Source organism: Mastigoproctus giganteus, chromosome 3, assembly GCF_048544385.1.
Source record: "Mastigoproctus giganteus isolate SK-2022 chromosome 3, ASM4854438v1, whole genome shotgun sequence".
NCBI lineage: Eukaryota > Metazoa > Arthropoda > Arachnida > Uropygi > Thelyphonidae > Mastigoproctus > Mastigoproctus giganteus.
The window spans coordinates 237,597,387-237,625,140 of NC_143577.1; the positions used below are offsets into that span (position 1 = coordinate 237,597,387).

At 36.4% G+C, this 27,754-nt stretch overlaps 1 protein-coding gene across 1 annotated transcript in view; it reads left to right on the forward strand.

Annotated features, from left to right (window-relative positions):
- LOC150088916 (uncharacterized) overlaps positions 1-27,754 on the forward strand; it is a 135,205-nt gene that overhangs the window by 48,810 nt on the left and 58,641 nt on the right. The window contains exons 5-8 of the mRNA XM_090370358.1: positions 956-1,051; positions 6,906-7,069; positions 20,912-21,136; positions 25,851-26,046. Of these exons, the coding sequence (XP_090226484.1) occupies positions 956-1,051; positions 6,906-7,069; positions 20,912-21,136; positions 25,851-26,046 (681 nt within the window). The remainder of the gene's footprint in view (positions 1-955; positions 1,052-6,905; positions 7,070-20,911; positions 21,137-25,850; positions 26,047-27,754) is intronic.

Here is a 27,754-nt window from a genome sequence, read left to right on the forward strand (position 1 = left end):
GGAACTGCAAACCATGTAACACAACTAGTACCTGAATTATTTTACTAGCTATGTGGACTGGATTTCATAGACTTCCAAAGAGATATGACTGTCAGTGAATGTTTAGCAAGTATTGCAATAGAGAAAAGGGCTATACTTGTTGAGTGTTCAAAGACTAGTATCATGAGAGTCTTTAACAAATGGAAAACTGCCCAGAAAACATTCGTGAACAGACAAAACTTTAACTGAAAATATAAGATAATAAAGTAATTTGTTGGCATTTGGAGTGGGTTATCAAGCGAAATCATTGCCAAATGATGGATCAGTATCTACACAATGCAAAGAATCCTACAGAGAATACTGGATCATTTTTTTGGAAGCAGACACCAGCTGGAAAATATAGCTGCATTGATGCACATATGGAAGAAACCACACGAGGCACTGGAACCATCCTGTTACATCCTGACTATTCAGGCTGCTAGAGGAAATTTAATGGTGTTGGGCATGTTTTCATGGTATTCCCTTGTTCTGACTGGAAGAGACTGTGAATGCCAGAGTAAATCTGAAAACCATGGCGAACAAGGTGCACCTGGCAATGGCACATGTTTACCTCTATGAAATGATATTTTCAGTGTGACATTGCTGTCATCCCTTGCACCAAATATGAGAAAGAGTGGTTTGAGGAACGCAAGGAAGACTTTGAACATCTACAGGATGAATTGAAAATGCTTGTTCATGAACATAATCCTCTGCCCACATAACTCCACTGATTGATGATTTGTTATATGAATTGTTCAGTATTCTTCCTATCACTTTTCAACACCTTGTTAACTCAATTTTATGTCATATTGGAGTAGTGATTCAGGCCAGTGATGGTACTAGTGCAGTCCTAATAAAGTAGCTAGGCTGTGTGTGAAAGGAAATTGCCATTAAATGCTTTATTTCTAATTAATAATATCTATTTATATGTTTTCAGGAGACCATATTCTTAGTAGTGGCCAGATATTTCATGTAACACCATTGCAGTTGCATTCTCTAACTGAACGGTTAAAACTAGCAGAACCAACCTGTGGTAAGTTTTCATATTCTTTAGCACAATATCAGTTTAAGAATAATGTTTTTTTCATCAGTAAAAGGAAATTAATATAGTGTATTTTCTGTAATATATTTCATTCTTGACTGGCTGCCTCTATTCCAGTATATCCGTCATCATTCAAGATGCATAATTGACTTATGTGGTCAGAAGGCACACCTGTCATTGCATGACAGGTGTGCCTTCAGTTTTTGCCTTCGAAAAACAAATCTAACAGAAAGTATACATTTCTGTTATATTTGTTATTATTTTTGAGTGACCAGCAAAGTGTTATAGCAATAAAGAACAGCTCTCCACATTGGTAAACTGATGATTCAACTTAATTTTTTATATTTATCCATATTGAGTTTTATATGTACAGTCAGTCCTCGTATAACACGTGTTTACACTACACGAATTCGATCATACATGATATATAAATAGGGGAACAATATCTTATATAACACGAACTGAATTCACTTATGCACGATTCGCCTTTGTGTTTACAAGAAATGGCAGTCGAACGCAGAATCATCCCAACCGAACGCAACATGATAGGAATGAAGAGAAGATTCTGAAAATGTATTTATGTTTTTTATATCAGTGAAGGGGAAACACATTTCACCATAATAATGTAAAAACCAACAGAATTCCAGCTATCGGTATAATCGCAAATGCAATTAGATCGAGTTTACTACCAGTTTATAACAGATTCCACTAGCAGAAATGCAACTGGAAATTGTTTTTATTGTTTTATGGTAGTAACTCCTAGAAATGTGCTTTAGTAAAATGCGAGGTGTTAATAGTGTATCTCTGCCTTTACGGTGTTGTTCATTCAGTTGCTACACGCGCGCAGCTTTGTTTATGTGCATCAAGCATGCCTCCTCATTTTGTAATTGTGCTTTATTCCCTAAAAATTAGTAAAATACCTTAAAAGGTGTGAAAAGGAAGCGTCCTGGTGAAGACACTACAGATTCAGAGAGAGAGAGAGAGAGAGAGAGAGAGAGAGAGAGAGAAAAAAGTAATATCGATAAACAGAGCCGGACTGGGTCAAAAATTCTTACCCGGGAAAATTTATAGTGGCCTCATACTATGGTTTATGGCCAAAATCACACCGGCCTCCGGCCCACCGTGGTGTTCCCGGTAAGGCTTATGGCCAGTCTGCCTCTGCCAGTAGAGAAAAAATATGAAATTGTGAAACGCTTTGAGCGAAATGAAAGACCATGTGATATTGCACATGCTACAGACCTAAATGAGGCAACGCCGAGAATTACAAAGAATGCAGAGAAAATAAAAGCAACTTTCTTAGCAGGAACAACCCAAAGTGTAATTAAAATCCATTAGATTAAGACATAAAGAATTGGAAGAGATGGAATGGCTGTCATCTGTTTGGATAGAAAATCAAACAAAAAACAAGTTTTCTTACGATAGAAGCAAAAGCATTAGCAATATTTTATTACGTAATAGTCGTAATAAAATACGTAAGTATTTTATTACGATTATTTATTGTGTTTGGTAATGTTTTGGTTACAAATGTGTGTTCAATCTTGGGTGGTCGGCACCTAACCCTAATTTTCCCATAGGGCTTGTTGTTTATATTGCACGATTTTGCATTGCACGAGGGTTTCTAGGAACACAACTATCGTGCTATACAAGGACTGACTGTACATTGATCTATATTTTTGGAGGTCATTTTAACCACATTTCAAATAATGCATCCTTTTATTTACAGATTTCTTTGAAATTTTTCTAGTACATCCTACCATGTCTTATTTCCAACCAGTAGTATACACATGGTTTTAATATATAGTAGAATGAAAAAAGCTTTGAAAGTAGAACAAGGACATTGCACCTGTCAGCCACAGCTGTCTAATTTTAGCTTACAAAAGCAGCATAAAATATTTTTCATTCAGGTTATTACATTTGCATCTCTAGTACTCTGTATATCAGATTGCTATTGCTGATTAAACTCAATAAATGTAGAGTGTGTGTCATTTAATATCATAGCTTGCCTACATTATGACAAACAGAAGCTGCAAATACCAAAACAACTAATTGAAACTGGCAGTTGCTTAGAACAGAGGATTGATTCTCCATGACAGTGTAGTAGGCCTGTCACTTGCATGGGGCAGAGGGGATTCAAATTCTTAAAAGCCTCTTCAGTCAAGGCTGCAGTTAGCTGGTCTCAGGTAGTGGTCCCAATGAGTTATTTTAGGTTTTGTAGGCCAACAAAATATATAAATCAGATTGTGAATGCAGTAAACTATGTGAACTGGTGCTGTGTGACTAGAGTAATCAGTATGCCAAAAACATTTAATGCAATGACCAATAAAGAACAGCTCCCCACATTGGTAAACTGATGTGGGGAGAAATTAGTCATTGCATTAAATTCATATTAAAATGTATTTCTCAAAAATTATAATTAATGTTAAATATTAAAAATTATTTAATACAAAAAAACTATGAAAATCTTTTTGAAAAGAGCAAATATTTGAGTTTGAGCCCTCAATGTAGATCCCTGTATAAGTGTGAATTACATTATCAAGGTCCAAGAGGAAATTTTTTATTTTTTTTACATATTATTGAATAAAAAATGAAGCTGTGTTGTGAGTACTTTTACTGTAATCATAACTTATCTACTTAACCGGTGCAATGTTAAGATAAGGCTGGTAGCCTTACCTTAATGCTGAACCTAATTCAACCTAACTAGCCTTTCACCAAAAAAAAAAAAAAAAAAGTTTACACATACATGGTGCATCTAAACAGAAACAAGAAATATTTTTAAAATAAAATATTATTTTAAGTACAACAGTTTCAATGTTTATCCCCTTCAACAGCAGTGGAAGTCCTTAGAAGATACCACTTTTAATTGCTGCATTGTGTTCTGAATGTCTGCTAATTCCTCAAAGCATTTTTCATTGTGGCAGATTTTAATTTTCGGGACAGAAAAATGTTGCACGGCACCAGATCTGGGGAATAAGGAAGGTGCTCCAATGTTGTGATCTTGTTTTTAGTTAAAAACTTTCTCACCACGACAGAGGAATAATACAGCACGTTGTATGTAGCAACGATGAAAAACCATCTGTCAAAATTGTTTTTACTGTTTCTTTGTCAATATGTAACTGTTCTGTGATTAGTAAAATGCTCATCCAGCAGTCTTGGCACATGATCTCTCAAATATTTAACATTCTCATCTGTCGTTGAAGTTGGCAGTCTTCTTGTTGTCATGACATCTTCCTGCCCCTCCCTGAACCTTTTATGCCATTCATATACACGTGGCTGACTCATGGTTTCATCACAGTACACGTTCTGTAATCTCCAATGTTTCTGCACCATTTTTACCAAGTTTCACTAAAAATTTAATAACAATTCTTGCTTTAAATCACAGTCACTCATTTTTTGCCATAGGGTTAAAACACAGATTCACTTAAAAAGGCACAGTTCAATCAGAACTTAACTGATTGTAACAAAATTGGTTAAGTTTTGATTGAACTTAGCTGATTTTTTTTCCTGATCTGTACAGGAAAAAACAAGCTACAGATATGAACATTGTCGACATGTGCAGTAGTAAGGCATTGGTAAGCAATGATTCTCATTTCATATTAGCCATACCTTCTATACACACTCACTGAAAGGACATTGAAAAACAGGACTATCTCTTAATGCAAAGTCAGATCTCCATGGACTTCCAGAATGGCTTGCATGTCTTGTGGTGTAGATGTACACAACACATCTTGGAGGTATGCTAGCACACTTTGAGGTATGGATTGAATGAAAAGGTAAAAATAAAAGCACCATAAAGGGCATGGAATCATTAATGTCCCTAACTTAAAACCCTTTACTTCCATACTGAAAACTTTGTATTATTGTTTGTTTAAAAAGTTTTAGCAGTTTAAAGGTTTTATGATATTTATTATGAAGATAAAGGGTTTTAGGTTAGAGACAATAATGATTCTGTGTCCTTTAATGTGATTTTTTCATTATTTTTACTTTTTTACATTCTTTGCATTGGGAATTTTATAACCAATTTTTAATGTGTGTAGTTAGTAACAGGTTCTCATCTGCAACCACTGAAATGACTGATCAGGTCACCTTTCTTGATTAGTTAATCACTTATTTTAGTTAGATAATGCAGTATTCTTTTGTTTTTACTTATACTTTTTACAGATTCTCTGCATGCTTTCAATTTGTAAAGAAAGTTGAGATGTTATTCAGAATATGAGGATGTTTATATATAAACAAGAATCATGTTGTGCTAGATAGGGGAATTCATTTCTTCAGAAAGGTAGCATATTGGTCATTAATCTTGGACTCTCTTTAGTTTTTTCTTAGGTATTATTAACATAACCTTCATGCTGTATTTGTAAACATGAATTAGAAGGAGATATTGCTTAGTGTTGCTCACATGTTATCATGAACTTTCTTACAAAGAAAACCCTAAAACTATAAAGTTTTTACTAAACTTCAAGTAGTTTTTTTACAAAGGATGAGAACATATCTAGGATGAACTGCATGCGCACAGGGCCTCGAACATCCATAACCTGCCAAAAATGAAGAATCGGTTAACTACTTTATTTAAGAAGACAGGCAAATAAAAATTTGTTAAATTACTGAAACATTACTAAGTGTTGAAGAAACTGTTAAGAATCATTTAAATTTCAGTAAAACGAGTGTAAGAACAATATAAGAGGAAGGAGATTAATTTTTACAGAAATTATAGCAACTGATGAAACTTAGGTGTGCTGTTTCATTCTTGAATAAAAATGAACAATCATGCAGTGGTGCCACAAAACAGCTCCACTGAAGAAATTTTTAGGGAAGAAAAGATTCAGGACAAAGATGAGATTTTATCATTATTTTTACTTTTTTATGTTCTTTGCATGGGAATTTTATAACCAAAGATGAGATTATTAAAAATGTTCAATGCTAGATTAAGATACAGTAGACCTGTTGTTATATTGGATGGTTTGGAAAAATCTTTTCAGATTATTGTAGAAGCCCCAGATAATCTGCAAAATGAAAGAACTTCTAAATGTGACACAAAAATACATTTATTTACATACATGCATATATATAAAAGTTCATGTACTGTAGCACAGGAAGATTTAACATAAAATTTAATACACATTATTTTTTGAAAAAGGAAGGCAATGAAGTTTGCTTTTTCCTTTGATTGGCCTTCCTGCATTTGGTAAATTATTATGTAAATTTCAAAACCTCATCCAGTCAGTGAAAGTAGCAGCTCCTTGTTATTCCATGAAATCATTAGAAGCTCAGCATGAGAAAAAGTGAAATTAATAAAGAGCATAGAGACTGGATAATCAAGAGTCTACGGTACAACCAGAAATTTCTTATGAATATGGTATCAAGACTTACAAATTGTTAGCATAAATGTATCAATGTGGAAGAAGGTTACACACAGAAATAGTATTTTGGATTTGTAGATCTTAAATAAATAAAGCTTTATAAATGAAAAAATGATATGACAATATGTAAACATAAATGTATTGTGCTTATTTTGCAAAGTACACAATGTTTTTGTCAGGCTTTTATATATATTATAATTTCATGAATTTAAAGCATATATAAAAGCCTAACAAAAACACACTGCATTTTAAACATCATCACATACATATTAAATTCCATAGCATTTTTGTTTTCAAATATCAAAAAAGAATTTTTTCAGGCTATAAACTAAATCCACATTAAAATTTTAGTTTCCGAAATAAATAATGCATAATTTATGTTCAGATATTTAATTAATTATATAAAATAATTAAATCATGAAAATACCTCAATATTGTTTTCCTTTAATTTTAAAATTATAATTTGCAGTGTTTGCTTGCATTTTCAGCATCAGGAGACAAGAAACGCGACCTAGGGCATTTATTGGATTTTGTTTCTCAGCTACAGCATTTACATATAGAAGGTAGCAGTGAGCCTTTGGGGACAAGTAATATAATTCCTAATAATTTAACATTTGATCTTTCTCCATTTAAGTCTTTGAAGTCCCTAAAGGTAAGGCATAAAATATAGTAATTAGCCAAATATTAATTATAGAATTATTACCTAAATAAAAGTAATTTTTCTTTAATAGCAAGTTCTTCAATGAACAGATGAAATATTACTTGTCATTGCTTTCATAATTATTCTTATACATCAAAATTTCTTATTTGCTATCCCCATTTATATTTCATTGTCAGCTTACCCTCCCTTTCCTTTGAGAGTAACTATATGGCTCCACTTGCACTAATAGGGATAAATAACTCAGAAATTAATAAAAGTATACAAAATATGGAATGTGTTTGTTTATATGTATATTTGTTGCAGGTTAGATATGGAGAAGGGCATGTGTTGCAGGTTAGATATTATAACATAGCATAATATTACAGAAGCTACTTCACTTCTTTCTTTGGAGGGAAAATTAAACTATGGAATGTTTGTCTATATGCATATTTGTTGCAGGTCAGATGTGGAGTAGTGCTGTAATATTACACTACTAATCTAAAAACAATCCGAGTATCAAGGAGTGGGACCATTTTCACTATAACATTATCAATTACCCCCCCCCGCGCGCGCGTGCGTGCATGCGTGCGTGTGTGTGTGTGTGTGTGATTCTCTAGCTTTTAACAACTGCTTTTATAATATGTACAGATGTACACATAGCAACTTTTCCGCATAATCGTCCAACTCTAATATAGCAATGCAGGCACTAAAGCTGGGAATTAAAGACACAAGTCTGCATTCTAGCCAAAAATAAATTTATTGATGTAAAATTTGAAAAAAAGGCATTACAACATAGTGTAATATTACAGAAGCTTCTTCACATTTTCTTTGGAGGTAAAATTAAATTAACTTAAAAGTTATTTATATTCTTTTTATTTTATTTGTTATTTTTTTATTTATTTATTATTTTTTTTGTGTGAAATTTCTGTTCAACCGTAGTGCAGAGTTGTCTTTAATTCCCAGCTTTTTCATCATCCAGTTTTTTTAATCATTCATCAAAGCATATAATAAAATTTTCTACCAGCACAGTAGGAAGTTGCATTCCATTGCTTAAACCATGTTTCCTTGCCTGTTGAATATTTTCATTGAATTGAAACCACTGGCCCCAAAGTTGAAGGTAGCAGCTCACCAGAAATTACTAGTTCTGTTTTTGGTGAATGTCATACTGCTCCATGACAATGCACAACATAATATTGCACACCAAGCCCAGGATTTCTGGAAAGTCTGGAGTTAGATGATTTGTCTACTCGCTGTGCTGTTCATATCTTGTGCCCCTCACCTCTGAATTCCATTTGTGAGGAAGGTTAAAGAAACATCTTTAAGACCAACAGTTTCAATCCATTGGAACATTTATCTGACAGTGAAAACATGGCTTAGGCAGTAGGACAGAACTTTCTACTGGAGTGGTTTAGAAAATTTGATTGTATACTATGAAATATGCATAAATAAATTGGCTGTTAACATTAGAATGACTAAATGATGCAAGGAGGAGAATTATTTCTGCATCCTGAAAATTAAAACCCCTACCCTTACCTTTAACAACTGAGAGCTCACTTGTTACCATCTGCCTTAGTAATCCATGATTTCCTCCCCACTGAAGGTTTCTATGCAGTCAACGCTATGATACTTTCAGGATGGCAGATGATGACCAGGTCTAGAATATTCTTGTCCCCTAGTACTTTTCCTAATATGATGATATAGAAGACAATCATCTACTTTATTTAAAAATTTTGTCCCAATGGTAAGTTTTGCTCACAGTTGCACTACAGTCAACAAGTGGCAGATTGAAACCTCCAGCACAGTTCTCACACTAACTCACCCATTTCATCTGCATATAGAAGCTCTTTTCATAGTTTTCACATTAGTCTAGTGTGTAACATACCTGCACTCTCATTTTTGCTTTCCTTCCTTCTACTTCACATCATGCACACATAATGTAGGCATGTGTTACTTCTGAATCTGAGAATACATTACACATAGGCTACTTTTGACAAGTAATGTGATCCCATCCCACCCCTCCTTTCTAAATACATGTGCCCTTTCTAAATACATGTGCTAAAACTCTATTGACAACACCCTTGAGATTACTGTAGACACAGTAATCTCTAAGTGCTTATATTAATTACTACCCTGACATCCCTTAAAGTTATTTAAGCTTATTGTCTTAGCATTAAAAACATTGCTATCTTCAGCTCGCCTTGCCACTATTAGAAGACTTTAGTTTTGTGAAAAAGCCAAAATTTTTTGATCTAATTCAAGAACCCTTGAGATGTGTTGAAATGTTACTTTAACCAATATCATCAAAAAGAAAGGGGGGAGGGAATATGTATATGATTACCCCTTCACATACCCTCCATATCATTGGTTATCGCAAAATGAGTGGTTGGCATGTCACCTGTGAAAACTGAAAATGCTGACACAAATGGTAGCCAAGCATTCTGGTCCTTGCCAAAACTATTGGCCTCAACTTTTACCCATCTCTGTTCCCACCCTGTCAAATCCAGATAGTTCTATTGCCATTTCAGTCAAAGATAAAGCTGACCTGCTAGCCTCCTATTTTTCTTCCAACTCATGTATTGATGATCTTGGTAGATCACTTCCCACCATTCCCAGTACACTCCGTTCAGTACCTCCTATGGGCTTCCATCAAAAGGATGTCAGAAAGATAGGATTTTGACGAATCTTGATGTTAAGAAAGCTCCAGCTTCTGATGGTATTTCTCCGCTTATTCTCAAAACCTGTGCTCCTGAATGTACTCCAGTTCTGTGTCGCCTTTTGTTTCATTATCTTATTCCAAAGGTTGGCTGAATTTTTTTCAGCCTGGTCTGTGCTTGTTGACAGGAGAGATTGCTTCTACAGGGATGGGGTACACTTAAATAGAAAGGGTGCAAGAATATTTGCTGATGCCATCGAGGCAGTGTTAGGTGGGTCGGAAAACTGCTAGCTTGGGGGAATACACAAAACAAAAGGTTAACAGTGGCCGCAGGCATAGGCAAAAGTGATTCTTGTACTGCTTCTATTAGAATGAGCAGCAGCCTGGAAAGCAAGGTAATGGAGATTTCCAGGACAGCTGGGAGTCATAGTGGAACAAGCACTGGGAGAACTGGGAGACATGGGCTGTGTTAGGGTAACTAAGAGTAGGAACAGGTGCATGTATACTTGTATGTACACCAATGCTAGGAGTATAGTTAATAAATTTGATGAGCTTGAAGTGCTAGTCAAGACATCAAAGGCAGATATTGTTGGAATATCAGAGACGTGGTGTCACACAGATATAAGCAGTGCAGAATTGGAATTTGGGGAGTAAAATGTGTACAGGATGGATTGACAGGACAGGAAGGGAGGAGGGGTTAGTTAAGAAACACATAAAATCTACTTAAGTTCATCCAATTGATGTTGGTGGACAATGCAGTGTTGAGTCCATTTGGTGTGAAATAAGCACTGGAAAAAGGAAAAATGAGAGTAGGTGTGTTTTATAGGCCTAATGAATCTGATGAGTATAATGAGCAATTGTGCAGAGAAATAGTGGGCCAGTAAATCACAATGTCTTATAATGGGGGATTTTAACTTTCCAGATATTGACTGGAACTTGTGGGTTGGTCACTCGCACACTAGCAAGAGTTTTGTGGATTTATTGGATGACTGTTTTCTACAGCAAGCAATATGTTTGAGAGGCAACCAGAGGGAGTAATACTCTTGATCTAATTATCAGCAGTGATTATTCATGCATTAAGAATTTGCACATAAAGGAACCACTGGGTGACAATGATCACAATATACTGATGTGGGAATTACTTAAAGATGTAACTACCATCGAGGCTAAAGGGAAGGGCTTTTACTTTCTTAAAGGTGACTACAGTGGACTCAGACAGTTTTTAAATTCTGTACATTGGGATCAACTGATGATGTTACCAATATTGAATTATAAATGGCCTTCAGGGACTTAATTTTGGAGGCTACTAGGCTTTTCATTCCAACTAAGAAATACAGTTCAATGTTTAGGCCTAAATGGATGTCAGACAAATTAATGAGGCTTGTGGCAGAGAAGAAGAATGTATGGGATGCATATAAAGTATCAGGGCGCCTCTGTAGCCAGGTGGGAAGGAGCAGCAGAGCATAGCACACGCTTCTTGATTAGACCGGGGTTCGAGCCTGTCACCACCAAATACGGAGGATGCTGAAAGGTCAGGGAATCACCACCGCATATCCCGGAGCAATATGGCCTTAGTTGCTAATGCTCCTAAAAACCAAACAACAGTAACAATAAAGTATCAGGTGACACAGAAGCCTATGGCAGGTATAAACTAGTCTGTAATCCAGTCACAAAGTAGGTTAGGCAGGCAAAGGCAGATTAAGAAAAATCTTTGGCAAAAGATGCAAAGAAAAACAGCAAAGAGTTCTTTACTTATGTAAATTGTAGAAGGGAAGGGATGAATAAGGTTGGACCACTTAACATAGATGGATTGACTATTGATGATCATGCTCAGGTAGCTGACAAACTGAATGAATATTTTGCATCTATATTCACATATGAGGAGTCATTCAATGAGGGGAGTGCCAGAAGTTTATCAAACTCTAACAGGGAGCTAAGTGATTTTGTAATAACTGAGAGCAAACTGGAGGTTAAATTGTTGAAGTTAAACATAAGGAAGGCACCTGTGGTGAATAGGATCTTTTCAGTTATATTAAAGGAGGCAGCGAAGGAAGTAAGCAAACCCTTAGCCATAATTATGAGAGCTTCCTTTGGTTCAGGGGAGGTCACCATGGACTGGAGGTGTGCAAATGTATTACCAATTCACAAAGAGGGTTCAAAAGGTGACACAAGTAACTACAGACCTGTTAGTTTAACTTGTGTTCCAGGGAAAATAATGGAATCACTGGTTAAAGAAGCATTGCAGGATCACCTAGACAAAAAGTAAAGTGCAGCCATTATCAACCCACTGCAGGATGGAAGCCTCCTCAACAATTCATGCTGAGGGAAATGGACCATAATCTGCCACGCTGTTCCAGTGCGGGTTGGCAGATCGACCGTATTCAGCAGTCAGGGGCTTGAACCCCGGTCTACTCAAAGAGCGTGTGCTACTGCACTCCCGCTCCTGACCACTTGGCTACGGACTGCAGTAATAGTTAAGACACAGCATGGGTTTGTTAAAGAGAGGTCTTGTCTGACCAATTTCATTGGATACTATGATGTGGTCACAAAGGAACTGAATGCCAAAAACAATTTTGATATCATATACTTGGATTTCAGGAAAGCTTTTGATACTGTTGCATATGGAAGACTGCTGTACAAATTGGAGAGATATGGCATTAAGGATAAGTTGCTACAATGGATAAAGGGATGGTTGAGTGGGAGACAACAGAGAGTGTTAATCAATGGACACTGCTCTTTGTGGACAAATGTTGTTAGTGGAGTTCCCCAGGGTTCAGTGTTGGGCCAATTGTTGTTTTGTATATTTATCAATGATATTGATGAAGGTATATCAGGTTTAATGTCCAAGTTTGCAGATGATACAAAGATTGGCAGGGTTGTTAACGACAGTAAAGACAGTATGCTACTCAACTGGATCTAGATAAGTTGGGAAAGTTGGCTGAGAAGTGGCAACTGAAGTTTAACATTGACAAATGCAAAGTACTGCATATGGGTAGCGATAACCAAAGAGAAACATACCATATTTCCCTATGTATAAGACGCACCTTTTTTCGAAAAATTTGGGGTCTAAAAACTGGGTGCGTCTTATACAGTGGTTGTAGATTTTTTTTAATTTGCATTTCTTGCTTTTTCGCGCTTGTTGTCTTTGCACTCATTGTTTTGCACTCGTTACCGGTATATTATGTTACGTCTTGCCACGTTCTGCCCAGGAATGGCTCAGAAAAGATTTTCGTACAGTGCTGAATCCAAATTAAAAGTGATTCAGTTTTCAAAAGTGAATGGAAATCGTGCTGCTGAACGTAAGTTTGGTCCTCCTCCAACTGAGAAAACAATCCAAGACTGGCTACGGGAAGAAGAAACCGTACTGAAAACTCCACGGCAGAAGAAGGACATGACAGGCAAGTCAGCAGAATGGCCTGATTTAGAGAGGGAATTGAAGATATGGATTGAGGAGCAAAGGGCAATTGGAATTCCTGTGTCCACAAAGATGGTTCAGCATGATTCAAGAAGAATTGCTGATGAAAAAGGAGGTACTGATTTCAAAGGAGGACACAATTGGTGTTTCAGGTTCATGAAATGGAATGGAATAAGCATGCGTACACGCACCAGACTTGCCCAAAAGATGCCGGAAAGCTATGAGCAGAAGGTCCTTGAATTTCATCATTTTGTCATGCAATGTCGGAAGACACATCAGTTTGAGTTGGGAAAGATTGCAAATATGGACAAAGTCCCCCTTCAATTTGATGTCCCAAGTAACAGAACTCTTGATAAGAAGGGGGTAAAAACTAACTGTGAAGACAAGTGGACATGAAAAGAGCCATTATACAGTTGGTCTAGCTTGTTGTGCCGACGGAACCAAGCTGCCTCCTATGCTGATTTTCAAACGCAAAACAATGCCAAAAGAAGACATTCCTCGAGGAGTGATTGTCCACATTCATGACAAGGGTTGGATGGATCAGGATGGGATGAAGATCTGGTTTGAGAAAGTTTGGAGTAGGAGACCAGGTGGGTTCTTACGCAAACCTGCCCTATTGGTGCTTGATCAGTTCAGGGCACACATAACAAAAAATACAAAGAAGATTGCTGCAGAGCAAAAAACAGAACTTGCCGTCATACCTTGACATCCCAGCTCCAACCACTTGATATCAGCATTAACAAACCCTTCAAAGCTGCCATGAGAGACGAATGGAACCAATGGATGAAGCCTTCTGGGAACAATTTGACACCAGCAGGAAGAGTGAAGAAACCAACTATAGGAGAAGTTTGTACCTGAGTGAAAAGATCCTGGGATAATATCAAGATTGAGATCGTTGTCAAGTCATTTATGAAGTGTGGCATTTCAAATGCCATAGATGGAACTGAGGACGAGGCAATATATGAAGGCAGTAATTCATCATCAGACACAGATGAGGACAAGCTAATGGATGGGAGTTTTGACAGTGATGAGTTGTGTGAATTTTATGATGAATAAGACTTGAGTTCAATAACTTTATGTAATACAGTAAACCCCCGCTATTCGCGGTATCTGTATTCGCGGTCACTGATTTAATATAAAATGAAACCTAAAAAAATTTTAAAGCGCCGTGAACATTTTCCGCCATAAAAAAACATGGGCGTGGCTAAAATTATCTTTCCTGGTCAGAACAGCGCTCAGTAGGTGGGGGGAGAGGAGTGACAAAATCGCAAGCGTGGATGTTTTTCGCTAATCCTTGTTCAGTATGTGTTATGCACTTGTCATGGAAGGTTTCATCGTTTGCTTTTAATGTATATGCTTATGGAATAGCGAAAGCTTAAAAAGCGGTACTCACCTTGAAATTAATCTGCGATGGTTTACTTAGGAAGCGTGGTTAATGTTTAAGTTGAATTGTTGAATTGAAAATTAAAAGGGAGGGAAGTAGATAAAAGTTGACTGAGTTAAATAGGCGCAAGGAAATAGAAGTGTACACATCCAATCCTTGGTTGTCATCGAAATAAAGAGAAGAAGGAATGATTAAAAACTATGTAAGTGAATCCGATGAAGCCAATAGTCTTTACGAGGACTTTCGTTAGTTAGAGAACGTCTTCAGTTGGCAATGTGTGGGGAGAGAACGCGCGTGATATTTTAAGAATAAAAAATTATACTCTCGTGATGCCTTTTTTGACATGTGGGAATGATTAAAGGAATGATTAAAAACTACTTACATAGTTTTTAATCATTCCTTCTTCTCTTTATTTCGATGACAACCAAGGATTGGATGTGTACACTTCTATTTCCTTGCGCCTATTTAACTCAGTCAACTTTTATCTACTTCCCTCCCTTTTAATTTTCAATTCAACAATTCAACTTAAACATTAACCACGCTTCCTAAGTAAACCATCGCAGATTAATTTCAAGGTGAGTACCGCTTTTTAAGCTTTCGCTATTCCTTTCTAGTCCATTAACACGGTACTTGAAGATTTCTAAAAATTTCGTATTGTATATGCTTATAAATTGATATGCTTACAAAAGTGATAAATCTACCGTTCTGCAGTGTAAAACAGACTTTTTCGAGTGTGTTAACGGAAGAAAGTGACTTTATTTGGACAAGTTCTTTCTAACCCGTACAAAAATATGGCTACGAATAACAAGGGAAATGTGAAAAGATCAAAGAAGGTGATGACATTAGCGAATAAAATTGAGTTATTAGACAAAATTTCTAATGGTGAAAGTGCCTCCTCAGTGACAAAACATTATAAAATCACTGAGTCAACGGTACGATCAATCAAGAAATCAGAAGAAAAAAAAAATCCCCCATAGTGTCTGTGAAAACGTGCTAATTGCTTCAAAAATTTGCTCTGTAACTAAAAGATAATCCAGCAGGCGATCTACCTGAGCACACAGCAATACGATCAGCTAATCAAACCTATGCTTCTGAGGAAGAAACCAATCCCTTTACAATGGAAGAGCTTACAGCAGTCCTCAACAGGATCAATCCTCACAAATGTCCAGGAATGGACTTCATTGAGTACATCTTTGTCCTTCGTTTGTTCAAGCTTAGACCCCTATATCGCCAACTCCTCTACAGCAAATGCCTACTTGGGGGAGTTTTTCCCAAAGCATGGAAAGTGGCCCTGCTGCAACTCATTAGGAAGCCTAGCAAACCCCCAGGAGATCTGCACTCCCTTAGACCAATTGCACTCTTGGCAAATCTAGGCAAAGTACTAAAAAGGCTCATGGCTCTCTGAATCACACAACTATTCCAACAACAGAAACTGTTCTCCCCAGCACAGTATGGCTTCACACCAGGGTGATCTACAGAAGAGGTGCTGTTTGATTTTGTCCTCCATCCTCCATATTAAAAACTCCGCATCTTAATTTCAACTGGCCATCTTGGTGGATGGCCTGTGAAAGAAGGCACCATTTTGAGGGTGCCTTCAATGCTGTCTGGTGGGATAGTGTGTTGGCATGCCTCTGCTTAGCTAACTGTACCTCCCATCTCTATCTCATATAAGTGTACCTCCCATCTTCCAGAACTATTTCACAGAGCACACTGTGTTGGTTAAATCCAATCTGCAGATAACTAGACCAGCCTCTCAGGGGTGCCCACAAGGTTCAGTGCTGGGGCCCTTCATGTGGAACATGGTCTTGCATAGCTGGCTTTCTAAATCTTTTGAAGGATGCAAAATTGTGGCTTTTGCAGATGACCTGACAGTGATAGTTTCTGGGAAATCATGCTCTGACCTTGAAAACAAAGCAAATCTTGTCGTGGCAGAACTCTACTCCTGGATGGTTCTTAACAAGCTTCAAATCAGTACCAGCAAAACAAAAATGATGCTTTTTAAATCAAAGCTTGACCTGCGCCGCCCACCGCAAATCAAGCTCTCCAGAAAACAGCTTCCAATTGTGACCGCAGGCTAAAGTCCTAGGGGTGGTCATTGACCATGAGCTGAGCTTCCTTCTGCATCTGCAGTACCTAGGGGTCAAAACGAAATGATTTTCAGCTGCAATCATGAGGATCTTCAACAAAACACTCTTTGTATTATAAAGACGTTTTCATCCCCATTGTGACCTATGCAGCAGGAGCGTGGTACCACCAGGTTCAGCGAGTAAAAATGAAAGTCAAGGTCAACTCCATTCAACATGCTATGCTCCTGTCCACGCACAGATTATGCCAAACAGTGTCTAGCTGCCATCCAGGTAATAGCTGGAACTTTGCTGCTTGATCTATTTGTAATCTTCAGAGGGCTAAACTTCAGAATTAAAAAGAAAATACCAAAGAAGATACATGGCATAGAACTAAATCTCAGTGCTGACCCCAAAGCAGAAAGAGCTCGCTGTTATAACAAACTTGTCAACATTTGCCAGTCTAGATGGAATACCTCACACACAGGCTCCGTTGCCAGAAAATTCCTCCCTGATGTCACTTTCATAACCTCAAAAACTGTAAAGACATGGCTTTCCATCACCTTGGAATCCTTCTACTTTGTTACAGGACACAGATTCCTCAACGAAAAATTACATCTACCGGGGTTGCTACCAACAGATCACTGTTTGTGCAGCAGACCAGAAAACTGGAAACATTCTTTTCAAATGCAGGTTGTACGACGACTTAAGAAGGACCCTGCTGCAGGCTGTGCCAGGTATCTCAGAACAGCAACCAGAACCTCTACTCCAAACACCTGACAATCTAAAGGCATTCCAATCCTATGCATCCCAAGTCTTTGAGCGCAGGAAGCAGAGCTGCATTGTTGTTACTGCACCTAACAATACCTCTTCAGTGAATTAAGGAATCCATATTTGCAGGCCACCACCTTCTTTCTTCTCCCCCCCCCCCACATGATCTGCTGGAGTTCCCACTCTAGTGCAGCTAGTTTATTTTCATTTTGTTTTATTTATTTTTTATTTATTTAATTTGTTCTTCATGTGCTCTGCCTTGAGTTCCCACTCTAGCGCAGCGAATTTATTTATTCTTTTTTATTACTTTTTTTTATTTATTAAATTATTTATTTTATTTATTTAAAAAAAAAATTTTTTCACACACTCTGCTTTGAGTTCCCACTCTAGTGCAGCCAATTTATTTATTTCATTTGTTATTTTTATTATTATTATTTCTTTCTCTTTTTTTAATTCTTTATTAAATCATTTATTTTTTTTTTATTTATTTAATTTTTTTTTCTTCATGTGCTCTGCATTGAGTTCCCACTCCATGCAGTCTAATTTAAACTTATTATTTATTTTTTTATTTTTTTTTCCCCTAATTGCACCATGGGTGGTTTTTTTATTATTTTTTCCCCATTTATTTTTTCCTCTTTTTTTTTTTTTTTTTTTTGCCTCCTTTTTTTTGGAATGGGCTCCCAGAGGAAGCTGGCCCACCTTCTGGCAACACTAGGTGGGCCAGAGTCTCTTGAGACAGTATGTGCTTTGCTGGGACTGGCCCACCTTCCTGTGGTGTGAACGAGTACCCAGAATCATCTGTCCAGGTGACTGATGCTTCTGGGTAGCTAAGTGGCCAGAACATACACACAAACTACACCAATACATTTCTGGCCCTTTACAGTTGATTTTGTTCTTCTTAGTGATACGAGACGGAGCTGAACTGATATTCTAGGTCTGTAAGGGAACTGATATTCCCTTACATGTACACACGTCTCCACCTTTTGTCTCATAGATGTTCTGTTTCTACTGCATGCCTTTTCTATAAATACTTCCATGGGCACTGTTCTTCTGAATTGGCTTCTATAGTTCCCACTCTCTCTTCCAAAGCAGTCCGAACACATGTCACAACTAGTCAGCATACTTTTACTGTCCAACTTCAAACTCACAGAACCAACTTTTCTTCTATCTCATTTATTCATTGATCTTCCGTTTTCTGGAACAACCTTCCTTCATATGTATTTCCTGAAAATTACAGTCTACAGAAGTTTAAGTCCAATGTCAACAAATATCTTCTTTCATCTTCTCAACCTTCAACCCATGCATAGTACTAAGTACTATAGGTTCTAATACCTCTCGTGTTTGGGGTTTCATAAAAAAAAAAAAAATAATAATAAATAAATAAAATTATCTGTTATTATATTGTTTATTTTCCAAATCACATGTAAAAATCACACATTATTATTAATGATTATAATCGATTATTATTTTGTGACCAGCCTGCACAATAGCATAAAGTAAGTGCACAAAGCAATATTCAATCTATGCATACAGGGAACTGTGTTCCCAAGTCTGAGCCCTGAGGAACTCCATGTTTGATATCACTTGTTATTTAATTGTTTTTGAATTAAATCACTTTATTTCATGGACTAGTAGGCAGTTAACTATTTAAGCATTGTGTTTCTCAGCAAACTGCATTTTCCATTTTTTTCCATTAGATTTTTTATGAGATAAGAGTCGGGCATTTTTTTGTGGTATACTTTGTTGTTAAGCTGCTGACATGTAAGATTAGTAACAATATTGCCTGCATTGTGCTGTAGTTTTCTATGAATCCACTAAGTTTTCTGACAGAAACAGTATTTTCCAAAAAAAAATTCTCTTTTTCTTTTTTCATTAATTTTAGACAAATTTTGAAACCGTTGAAATATTGAGATGGGCACTTATAATTTACCTCCCTCCCCCAAACCCAATAAATGAAATTTTAAAGAATTCCGAGAAGATGCCTGTTTGAAAGGAAATATTTAGCCTCGCTTTTAATTTTTCAAAAATGAAGCTGAACTTATACAGCAGTTATTGTTACTGGGTTTTAGGATCATCAGTGACTTAGATCATATTGCTACATTTATGTATTATATCTATAAAAGTGTATGCCCACAAATGATTTCCATGTTGTGTGCAGGCTGAAAAACCCAGAATAATTCACAGGTAAAACCCTACTCCCTCTGCCTAAGACAGCTACAGCCCTGATTAAAGAGACATTAGAAATTCCCCCAGTCATCGACAGGACTCAGACCCAGACCTCTCCATATGAGACAAGTGGCAAAACTGCTATAATGTCACAGGGAACACATATATCAGAGCTTTCCAAAGTGGTGGGTGCCATGTTATGTTCCAAAGGGTGTCTACACATTTTGGCATCATATTGTCGTTATTTGCACTCTTGATTTCCTTTCACTGCATATATTGATATAATTGATTGATTAACATATAATTATTGAATAATACATAAAAAAATTTATGATTTATTTCCTTACATGCTTCCTATTTAAATAGGTCAGTGAACTCTTCTGACATGCTCTTTCTCTTTGAAAACTAATATGGCCAAGAAAATGGCCTTGCCTATTTTCTTGGTCAAGCTTGGAAATTGAAAATGCACATCTTATTCTTGTTTACATATTTTTATTCTGAAACAAAGGAAGTTGTGTACCATTGCATTTATCATCGACTTAGGATAAGGAACAAGAAGGATAAAGTGTTGGAATATTTTTGCACATACATAGATAGTGACAGCATCAAGGAAATTTGATAAGCACTGACATGCAGTTTAAACGCCACTTTTATTACCAGAAATTTTAAATCAGGTTTCAGAGTGATAGAAATCCTATTTAACATTTCATATTTACTGCCTTTTAGCTTTAATTTAGTGCAGATAAGTAGGGACACTGGTGAACTTCTCGCATTGACCCTGTGAGGATGAGCATTTATTCATTAACTTGTATTGAATTTATTGTATAAACATAAAATTGTTTTTATTTTTTTAATAGCACTTGGCATAATTCCTTTATGTAGTTAGCAAAAACATTTGAATTTTTCCACTTGTGGATCTGTGGAGAAGGGGTATTGATTCCATTAGCTTCTGGACCTGCCCCTAGGTGAGATGCAGTGCATTTTCAACATAATGTGGCACTCTGCAGGTAAAGGTTGACAATCCTGGATTTAGATTTTTATTTGCACGTGCTGAAAACCTTTTTTCCTGAATTGTAAAGAGAGTACATTATTATTGATTCTGTATGTTTTCAACACAGTTGAACTGTGTGAGGCATAGGTTCCCAGCAAATTATCCCATTTCTCAGTGGATTAATTAAAAGACTGCCATGGTCATCAGTATGATAATCCCTGATTTCTTTAATTTTTTTTTATATTATGAATAATATAAATTTTTTTTGAATAACATGGATGAAACTTTAGTTTTATTGAGTTAATACATATTTCTCCTTCCCTTGCTTTGATTATAAATTTTTCTGAATAGCTTATTTGTTATTGCTATTTATGGAAATCAGAATTTTAAATAGGTTTTTTACATTTCCAGGTAGAAGGTTGCGAGTTACACGAACGGCTAAAAGAAGTAGAACCTTTGAGACAGACTTTGACTACTCTTGCTGTCCATAGTTCTTTAAGAGATGCCGAAACTATTCTTCTGTGTGGCATTGTTCACCGCTCTTCATTGGATAGCACTACAGGTTGGCAACGCTGGCAGTATATTACTTATGCCAACTTCAGCCATAATTTTATATCCCGGATTCATCCAGCAATTGTAAGTTTTTTTTTTTTTTTTTTGTTTGTTTTTTGTGAATTAATTTTAGGAATATATTTAGGAACTCTATTCAAAGGATGCTATACCATATTTCCACTCTGTTTTTATTTCACTTAAATTAATTACAGCAGTACCACTAGATGAGGAGTGTCGAACCCAGAAGTGCTCACAGGCTATATCAATAGTGCTTGGGCCTTGCTAAAGTGCACACTACACCCAGTGCAGCATTACTAAAAGTAATATATAGTTTTGACAATTAGATCCTAGGACTGGATCCACTGCATTCATGTCAAAGCATGTAAAGGCCACAAATTCTGCTGTGGCAGCTAACATACATGGCTTCTTCCCTCTACAAGACTATTTGCATACAGTCATGTCTGAGCTGTTGTGTTGGTCAAGGCACTGCCATTATGTTAAGTGATGAACACATTGAACATTAAGTTTTGTTTCAAGTTGAAGGAGAAAGTGTGGCTGCAACATACAAATTGGTAAAACAATGATGCTCTAACCCTGCTTTTGTATTTTTCATTGGTTTCCAAGAGGGATAGCCATGGTGTTCCATCTTGAAGTTGATGAATGATGTGACATTAAAATGCTTTGAACTTCAGGAACAATTGAAATATTTCATGTATTGATTGTGTCTGATCATCAAATGACTCTTCAGATAATAGAAGAACAACTTCACATTACCAGAGAAACAATCTGTGTAATTCTGATGGAAATTCAGTGCTAGGTTTATTCTGCACTGTTTGACTGATAAAAAAAAAAAAAAAAACCTGGTCAAACTCAAAACATGCAAATATCCCTCCTTGCTTGAATATATTCAGCATGATCCATGGTAAATAAAAATTTTGTTTCTGAAAATTAAAAACCAAAATGATGTTAATTATTTTCTTTAACAGCAAAGAGAATCATTCCCAAGAATTTGTTCCATCAGGTAAGGTAGTGGATAAGTAGTACTATGCTCAAGTTTTGATTATTTGATGAAAAGAATTCACTGAATAAAATTTCAGTTTTTGCGAGCTGATTTCTGTCATATGAAAGCACTTAGCCACATTTTGTGCTAATTATCAAGGATTTTTTTGAAAAATGTGGGATTATATAACTAAATCACCCCTACCCTATTCCTCTGATTTGTCTCCCCTGATTTAATTCTTGTTTCCCAACCTTTTTTTCAGTTATGTACCACTTTTACATTTGGGGTAGAGGCCATGGACTACAAAAAATATTAAACTATAGATGCATTTAATAACCATTTTTTTAAATACAATGAAATGTACTTATACTTAATGTGTAGTAGTAGTAATGTCAAATGATGCAAGAAAGCAAGCTTATATAGCATCAGCCAAAAAAAAACCTATACGTTTCACCCATCTGTACCCTCCAAGAATTTGTCTAGTTCTTCCTTGAATTTATTCAACCCATCCACTTCCACAACAACAAATGGAAGCCTGTTCCAACAATCAGCCACCCATTGGCTGAAGGCAAACTTCCACACACATCTTCCCTGAAACCATCCTTCCTAAACTTGAATTTATGTACCCTGATGTGTGTAGTCTGGGCACGTGGAAAAATACCATTAACATTCAGCTTACTACTCAATCTATTCAAGGTTTAAACACCTCAATCAGATCTCCCCACGAGTGCCTAGTCCTAAGAGGCTGCAATTTGCAGAACTGAAGCCTTTCTAGGTAATAGCATCCTTTTGTTCCCTTCACCAGACTGGTTGCCCTTCTCAGCACCCATTCCAGCAGTTCCACATTCTTCCTAAAGCGAGGCCTCCAGACTTGTATACAGTACTCAAGATGCAGCCTAACTATGGCCTTATACAAAGAGATAATCACTGCCTTATTCCTACTAACAAAGTTTCTTTATATCATTGACAAACCCCATGAGCTATCCTGGCAGCATGTCTGTACTGCTCAAAGAATTTTATGTCTGACTTCACAATTACCCCCAGGTCTTTTTCGTTATACACTAACCTGAGTGTAGTACCACACAGTTGATAAGTTACTCTGGGTTTACTGCTACCCATATACCTTACATTTGTAAATGTTAAACTTCAATTGCCATTTCTCAGCCCATTGACTCAATTATCCCAGATCTTGTTGCAGTAGCTCACCCTGATGACTGTCATTAACCACTCTGCCAACCAACTATCATCTGCAAACTCAGACATTAAGCTTGATATACCTTCATCAGTGTCATTGATAAATATTGAAAACAATGGACCCAGTACTGAACCCCTGGGGAACTCCACTAATAACATTAGTACATGAAGACCAGTGCCATTGATAACTACTCTGTCTTCTTCCACGTAACCATCCCTTTATCCATAGCAGTAACTTGCCCTTAATGCATCATTGCTCCAGTTTGTACAGCAGTCATATGCAACAGTATCAAAAGCCTTCCTGAAATCCAAGTATATGGTGTGTGTGAAATTTTTTTTTTTTTTTTGCATCCAATTCCTTGGTCAATGCATCATAGTAACTTGTCAGATTGATTAAACAAGACCGCCCCTTAACAAATTCACAATGTGATTGCAATATAATTTCATGCCTATCTAGGTGGCCCTCCATTACTTCTTTAACCAGCGATTCCATTATTTTCCCTGGAACAGATGCTAAGCTAACAGGTCTGTAATTACTCCTGTTGCTTTTTTTTATCCCCCTTTGTGAATTGGGGATACATTTGCACATCTCCAGTCCATAGGAACCTCCCCTGAATCCAAAGTTGCTCTCATAATTATGGCTAAGGGTTTGCTTACCTCTTTTGCTGCCTCTCTGAATATAATTGGATAGATTCCATTCACCCCGGGTGCCCTTTTTATGTCCATCTTCAACAATTTCTCCTCCACTTTTCTTTAAGTTATGACAGAATCATTTGTCTCCTTGTTAGAGTTCGATAAACTTTTGGCATTCCTTTCCCTAAAGAATTCCTCGTGTTCTTTGAAATTTTTCTAGTACAGGTAGCCCTCATTTTGCACTGGTCCAATTTGCGGCAGTTAGCAATAGCGCCAGTCACTAACCACAACGGCATTTTATTTATTTATTTTTGCAATTTTTTTATAAATTGAAAGTTTAAAATCGTCAGACAAAATTTATCGGCATCATATTGTGCTATGTATCATGCACTGTTCATGTGATTTAGGACAATCTGAGCCAATCAGCAATTAGCGCCTTCGTATCAGAGATTAGAAAGATTCCCTCCCTCAAAGTAGCCACTCGTGGATGCGGGTGGTAAAAGTCCATGCGGTGAAACATTCAGTTGGTTATTGTTTACACTATTTGTTTATGTGTTGGAAATTTATTATGCTAACATTTTTTTATTAATTGTGCTATTAATAAATTAAATAATAATAATAGTGATAGCTGTGTGCAGTTTTTTCCAGTCGTGTTAATAAAGTTTTTAATTTAATAGAATGAAGACATGCCATGTCTGGTAAAAGTAGTTCATTGAATCCTAGTGCAATATTCGGAGAATAGAATCTGATGAAAGCCGCCCTAATGTGTGTAGGGCTATGAATATGCCTCCATCGACTATTACTACAACTATAAAAAATGCTAATAAAATAAAACAATCGATGCAAAGTGGTAGGTAAAATTTTTGGTGCCCGGAACCTAACCCTGTGATTTCCGATTGACTCCATTATATAAAGGGTTCCATTTGCACCTGTCCCCCCAGGAACCTAACCCATACGTAAATCAAGGGCTACCGTATATGTTGCCAACTTTTATGTTTGTTTCTATTTCCAAACAAGTTTATAATAGATGGTAACATAAAAATACATTTGAAAATTTAACAAAGCAACAATTGAAGAAATTCTCTGGAATTCAAATCAAGTGATATATAAATTGTAAAGGATAGTATTACATCAAAAAAAATTTTGAATTTTTTTTTAAATTTTAGTTGGATTTTTTTTTTTTTTTTACAATAATTTTACTCTAGTGTTGGGCAGTGAACTCAAAATATTAATATTTAAAAATGTTTATTTGCAAAATTTTCATTTTTGCAAAATTTCAAAATTCTATGAAAAAGAAAACACTCCACAGAGCTCACTGCTGTTAGGAACTCACTTTCCCAAAACCCGCATTTCAGAAAACTGGCTCATGAAAGGATTAAAGAAGATTAATATTTTTCTTATATTTATATATGTATATATAAAAGTATAATTAAAAGATTTTCCACTATAAAATTTGAATTTATATAGCAAGATTACATAGCTACTGTAATGTTACTTTTACATTTGTATTACTTTCCATTGAGTGTACTAAATGTTTTAATGGTAATGTGCAGAGTAAATGATCATAATTGAAAAGCTGATTTCATTTTTGCAATCAGTTTTTCATTTTATTTCCAAGTTAGATTTAAAATGGACAGTCATGGTTAGCACAGTGGCTATGATCCCCATTCTCTAACACCATGTGAGAAAAGTCTGGGCTCAAATCTTGTCAAGGCAGGAAGAATTTTTACTGACTTTTTTCCATATCATGGGCAAGTAAGTCAATCTTGAAGTTTTATCTTTAGGAAACTGATTTTTCATCCAGGAAACCAGTCAAAGAACATATGCAAATAGAGACTCAATTACAGTGCCTTGACCTTTTCTATAACATTATATCGATTAATGAAGTAAGTAAAATGTCCTTGATGCATATGTAATAATTGTTTGATTATCTAGAATTTTTCTCAAGTAACACTTTTTTTGCTTGTTTAGAAATTGTTATATGCAGTCAGCCATCTAGATCTTAGTCATAATTGCATCAGAGAAGTGGAAAATCTAGAATCTTTGCCAAGCCTCGAAATTTTGAACTTGGCTCATAATAAAATTGGCTACTTAGAAGCACTTCATACCCGACTGGGAAACATTAAAGCTCTGCTTTTGAATGGAAACTCTATTGAATCATTACAAGGTAAGAGTTTCTAATTTTAAAATCTTTTATTTTGAGATTATGAACAGTATAGATTATGATTTTTAACTGTCTGCTTGGCACATTTTTGTTCTGGTGTTTTGATTATTTTCAACTTTCCTGCTAAAAGGCTTGTTCACTACAGAAATACAGGTCGACCATTACTAATCCAGCAGAATTGGGACCTGTGGGGTGCCGGATTACCGGTGGTTATTTTAGCACATACAGTTTACCCAACAGCTAACCACCTCATCCTACCTTTAACACAGGCACCTCCGTAGCCAGGTGGGCGGGAGCAGCAGTGCGTAGCACACGCTTCTTGATTAGACCGGCATTCGAGCCCGTGAGCCATCAAATATGGAGGATGCAAAAAGGTCGGGGAATGACCACCACATATCACCAGAGCAATATGGTCTTAGTTGCTAATGCTCCTAAAAAAAAAAAACCTTTAACACGTTGACTGCCAAGCGAGAAAAAAAATTCCCCAGAGGACAAAAAATATTTAGCAAATACAGTAATACCCCGATTTACGCGAACTCGGAGTTACGCGGTTCTTGATTTTTTCGTTTGGCAACGCTGCCGCCCACTATCTTCAAGGTCGTTTTTCGTATGTTATCGATATACGGTGCGACGGCGGAGAATGAGAGCGAAAGATGAACAAAATTCAACTTTGCTGCTTTTATGTTTTTTATATCAGTGAAGGGGAAACACATTTCACCATAATAACGTAAAAACCAACACAATTCCAGCTATCGGTATAATCGCAAATGCAATTAGATCGAGTTTACTACCAGTTTATAACAGATTTCACTAGCAGAAACGCAACTGGATTTTTATTGTTTTATGGTAGTAACCCCTAGAAATGTGAGGTGTTAATAGTGTATCTCTGCCTTTATGGTGTTGTTTATTCAGTTGCTACATGCGCGCAGCTTTGTTTATGCGTATCAAGCGTGCCTCCTCGTTTTGTAATTGTGCTTTATTCCCTAAAAATGAGTAAAATACTTAATTAAAAGGTGTGAAAAGGAATCGTCCTGGTGAAGACACTGCAGATTCAGAGAGAAAACGAAAAGCAATTATCGATAAACAGAGGCGGACTGGATCAAAAATTCTTACCCGGGAAAATTTATAGTGGCCTCATACTATGGTTTATGGCCAAAATCACACTGGCCCACCGAGGTTTCCCCGGTAAGGCTTATGGCCAGTCCGCCTCTGTCGATAAAGAAAAAATATGAAATTGTGAAACACTTTGAGCGAAATGAAAGACCATGTGATATTGCACATGCTACAGGCCTAAATGAAGCAACGGCGAAAAGCACATGACAATTGCAAACTTGAGAGGTTGAAAATTGAAAAGGGCTCAATTGTAAAGGGCTTAAAAATTTTAGAAAACATAGACTCCAACGAAGAACGCGTTATAGCTACAAAGCAAGGAATAAAAAAATTATTAGCTTTCTACGAAGAAATTCTGCTTGAAAAAAAGAACGCGCTGTGTCGTCAGACGAATTTGTTAGATTTTATGAAGCCATCGACATCGAAATAACTTTTTAACGTAAGTCATTTGTTTTTTTAATACATATTTTGTATTAATATGTATAAAGAACTGCAATTTTATTAATATTTTTCTTCTAAACTAGTGTTTTTTTTAGTCCTTGTTCCCAATTAAGCAAAATTTATATGTATTTATATGCAAAGTTGTACCCCGACTTACGCG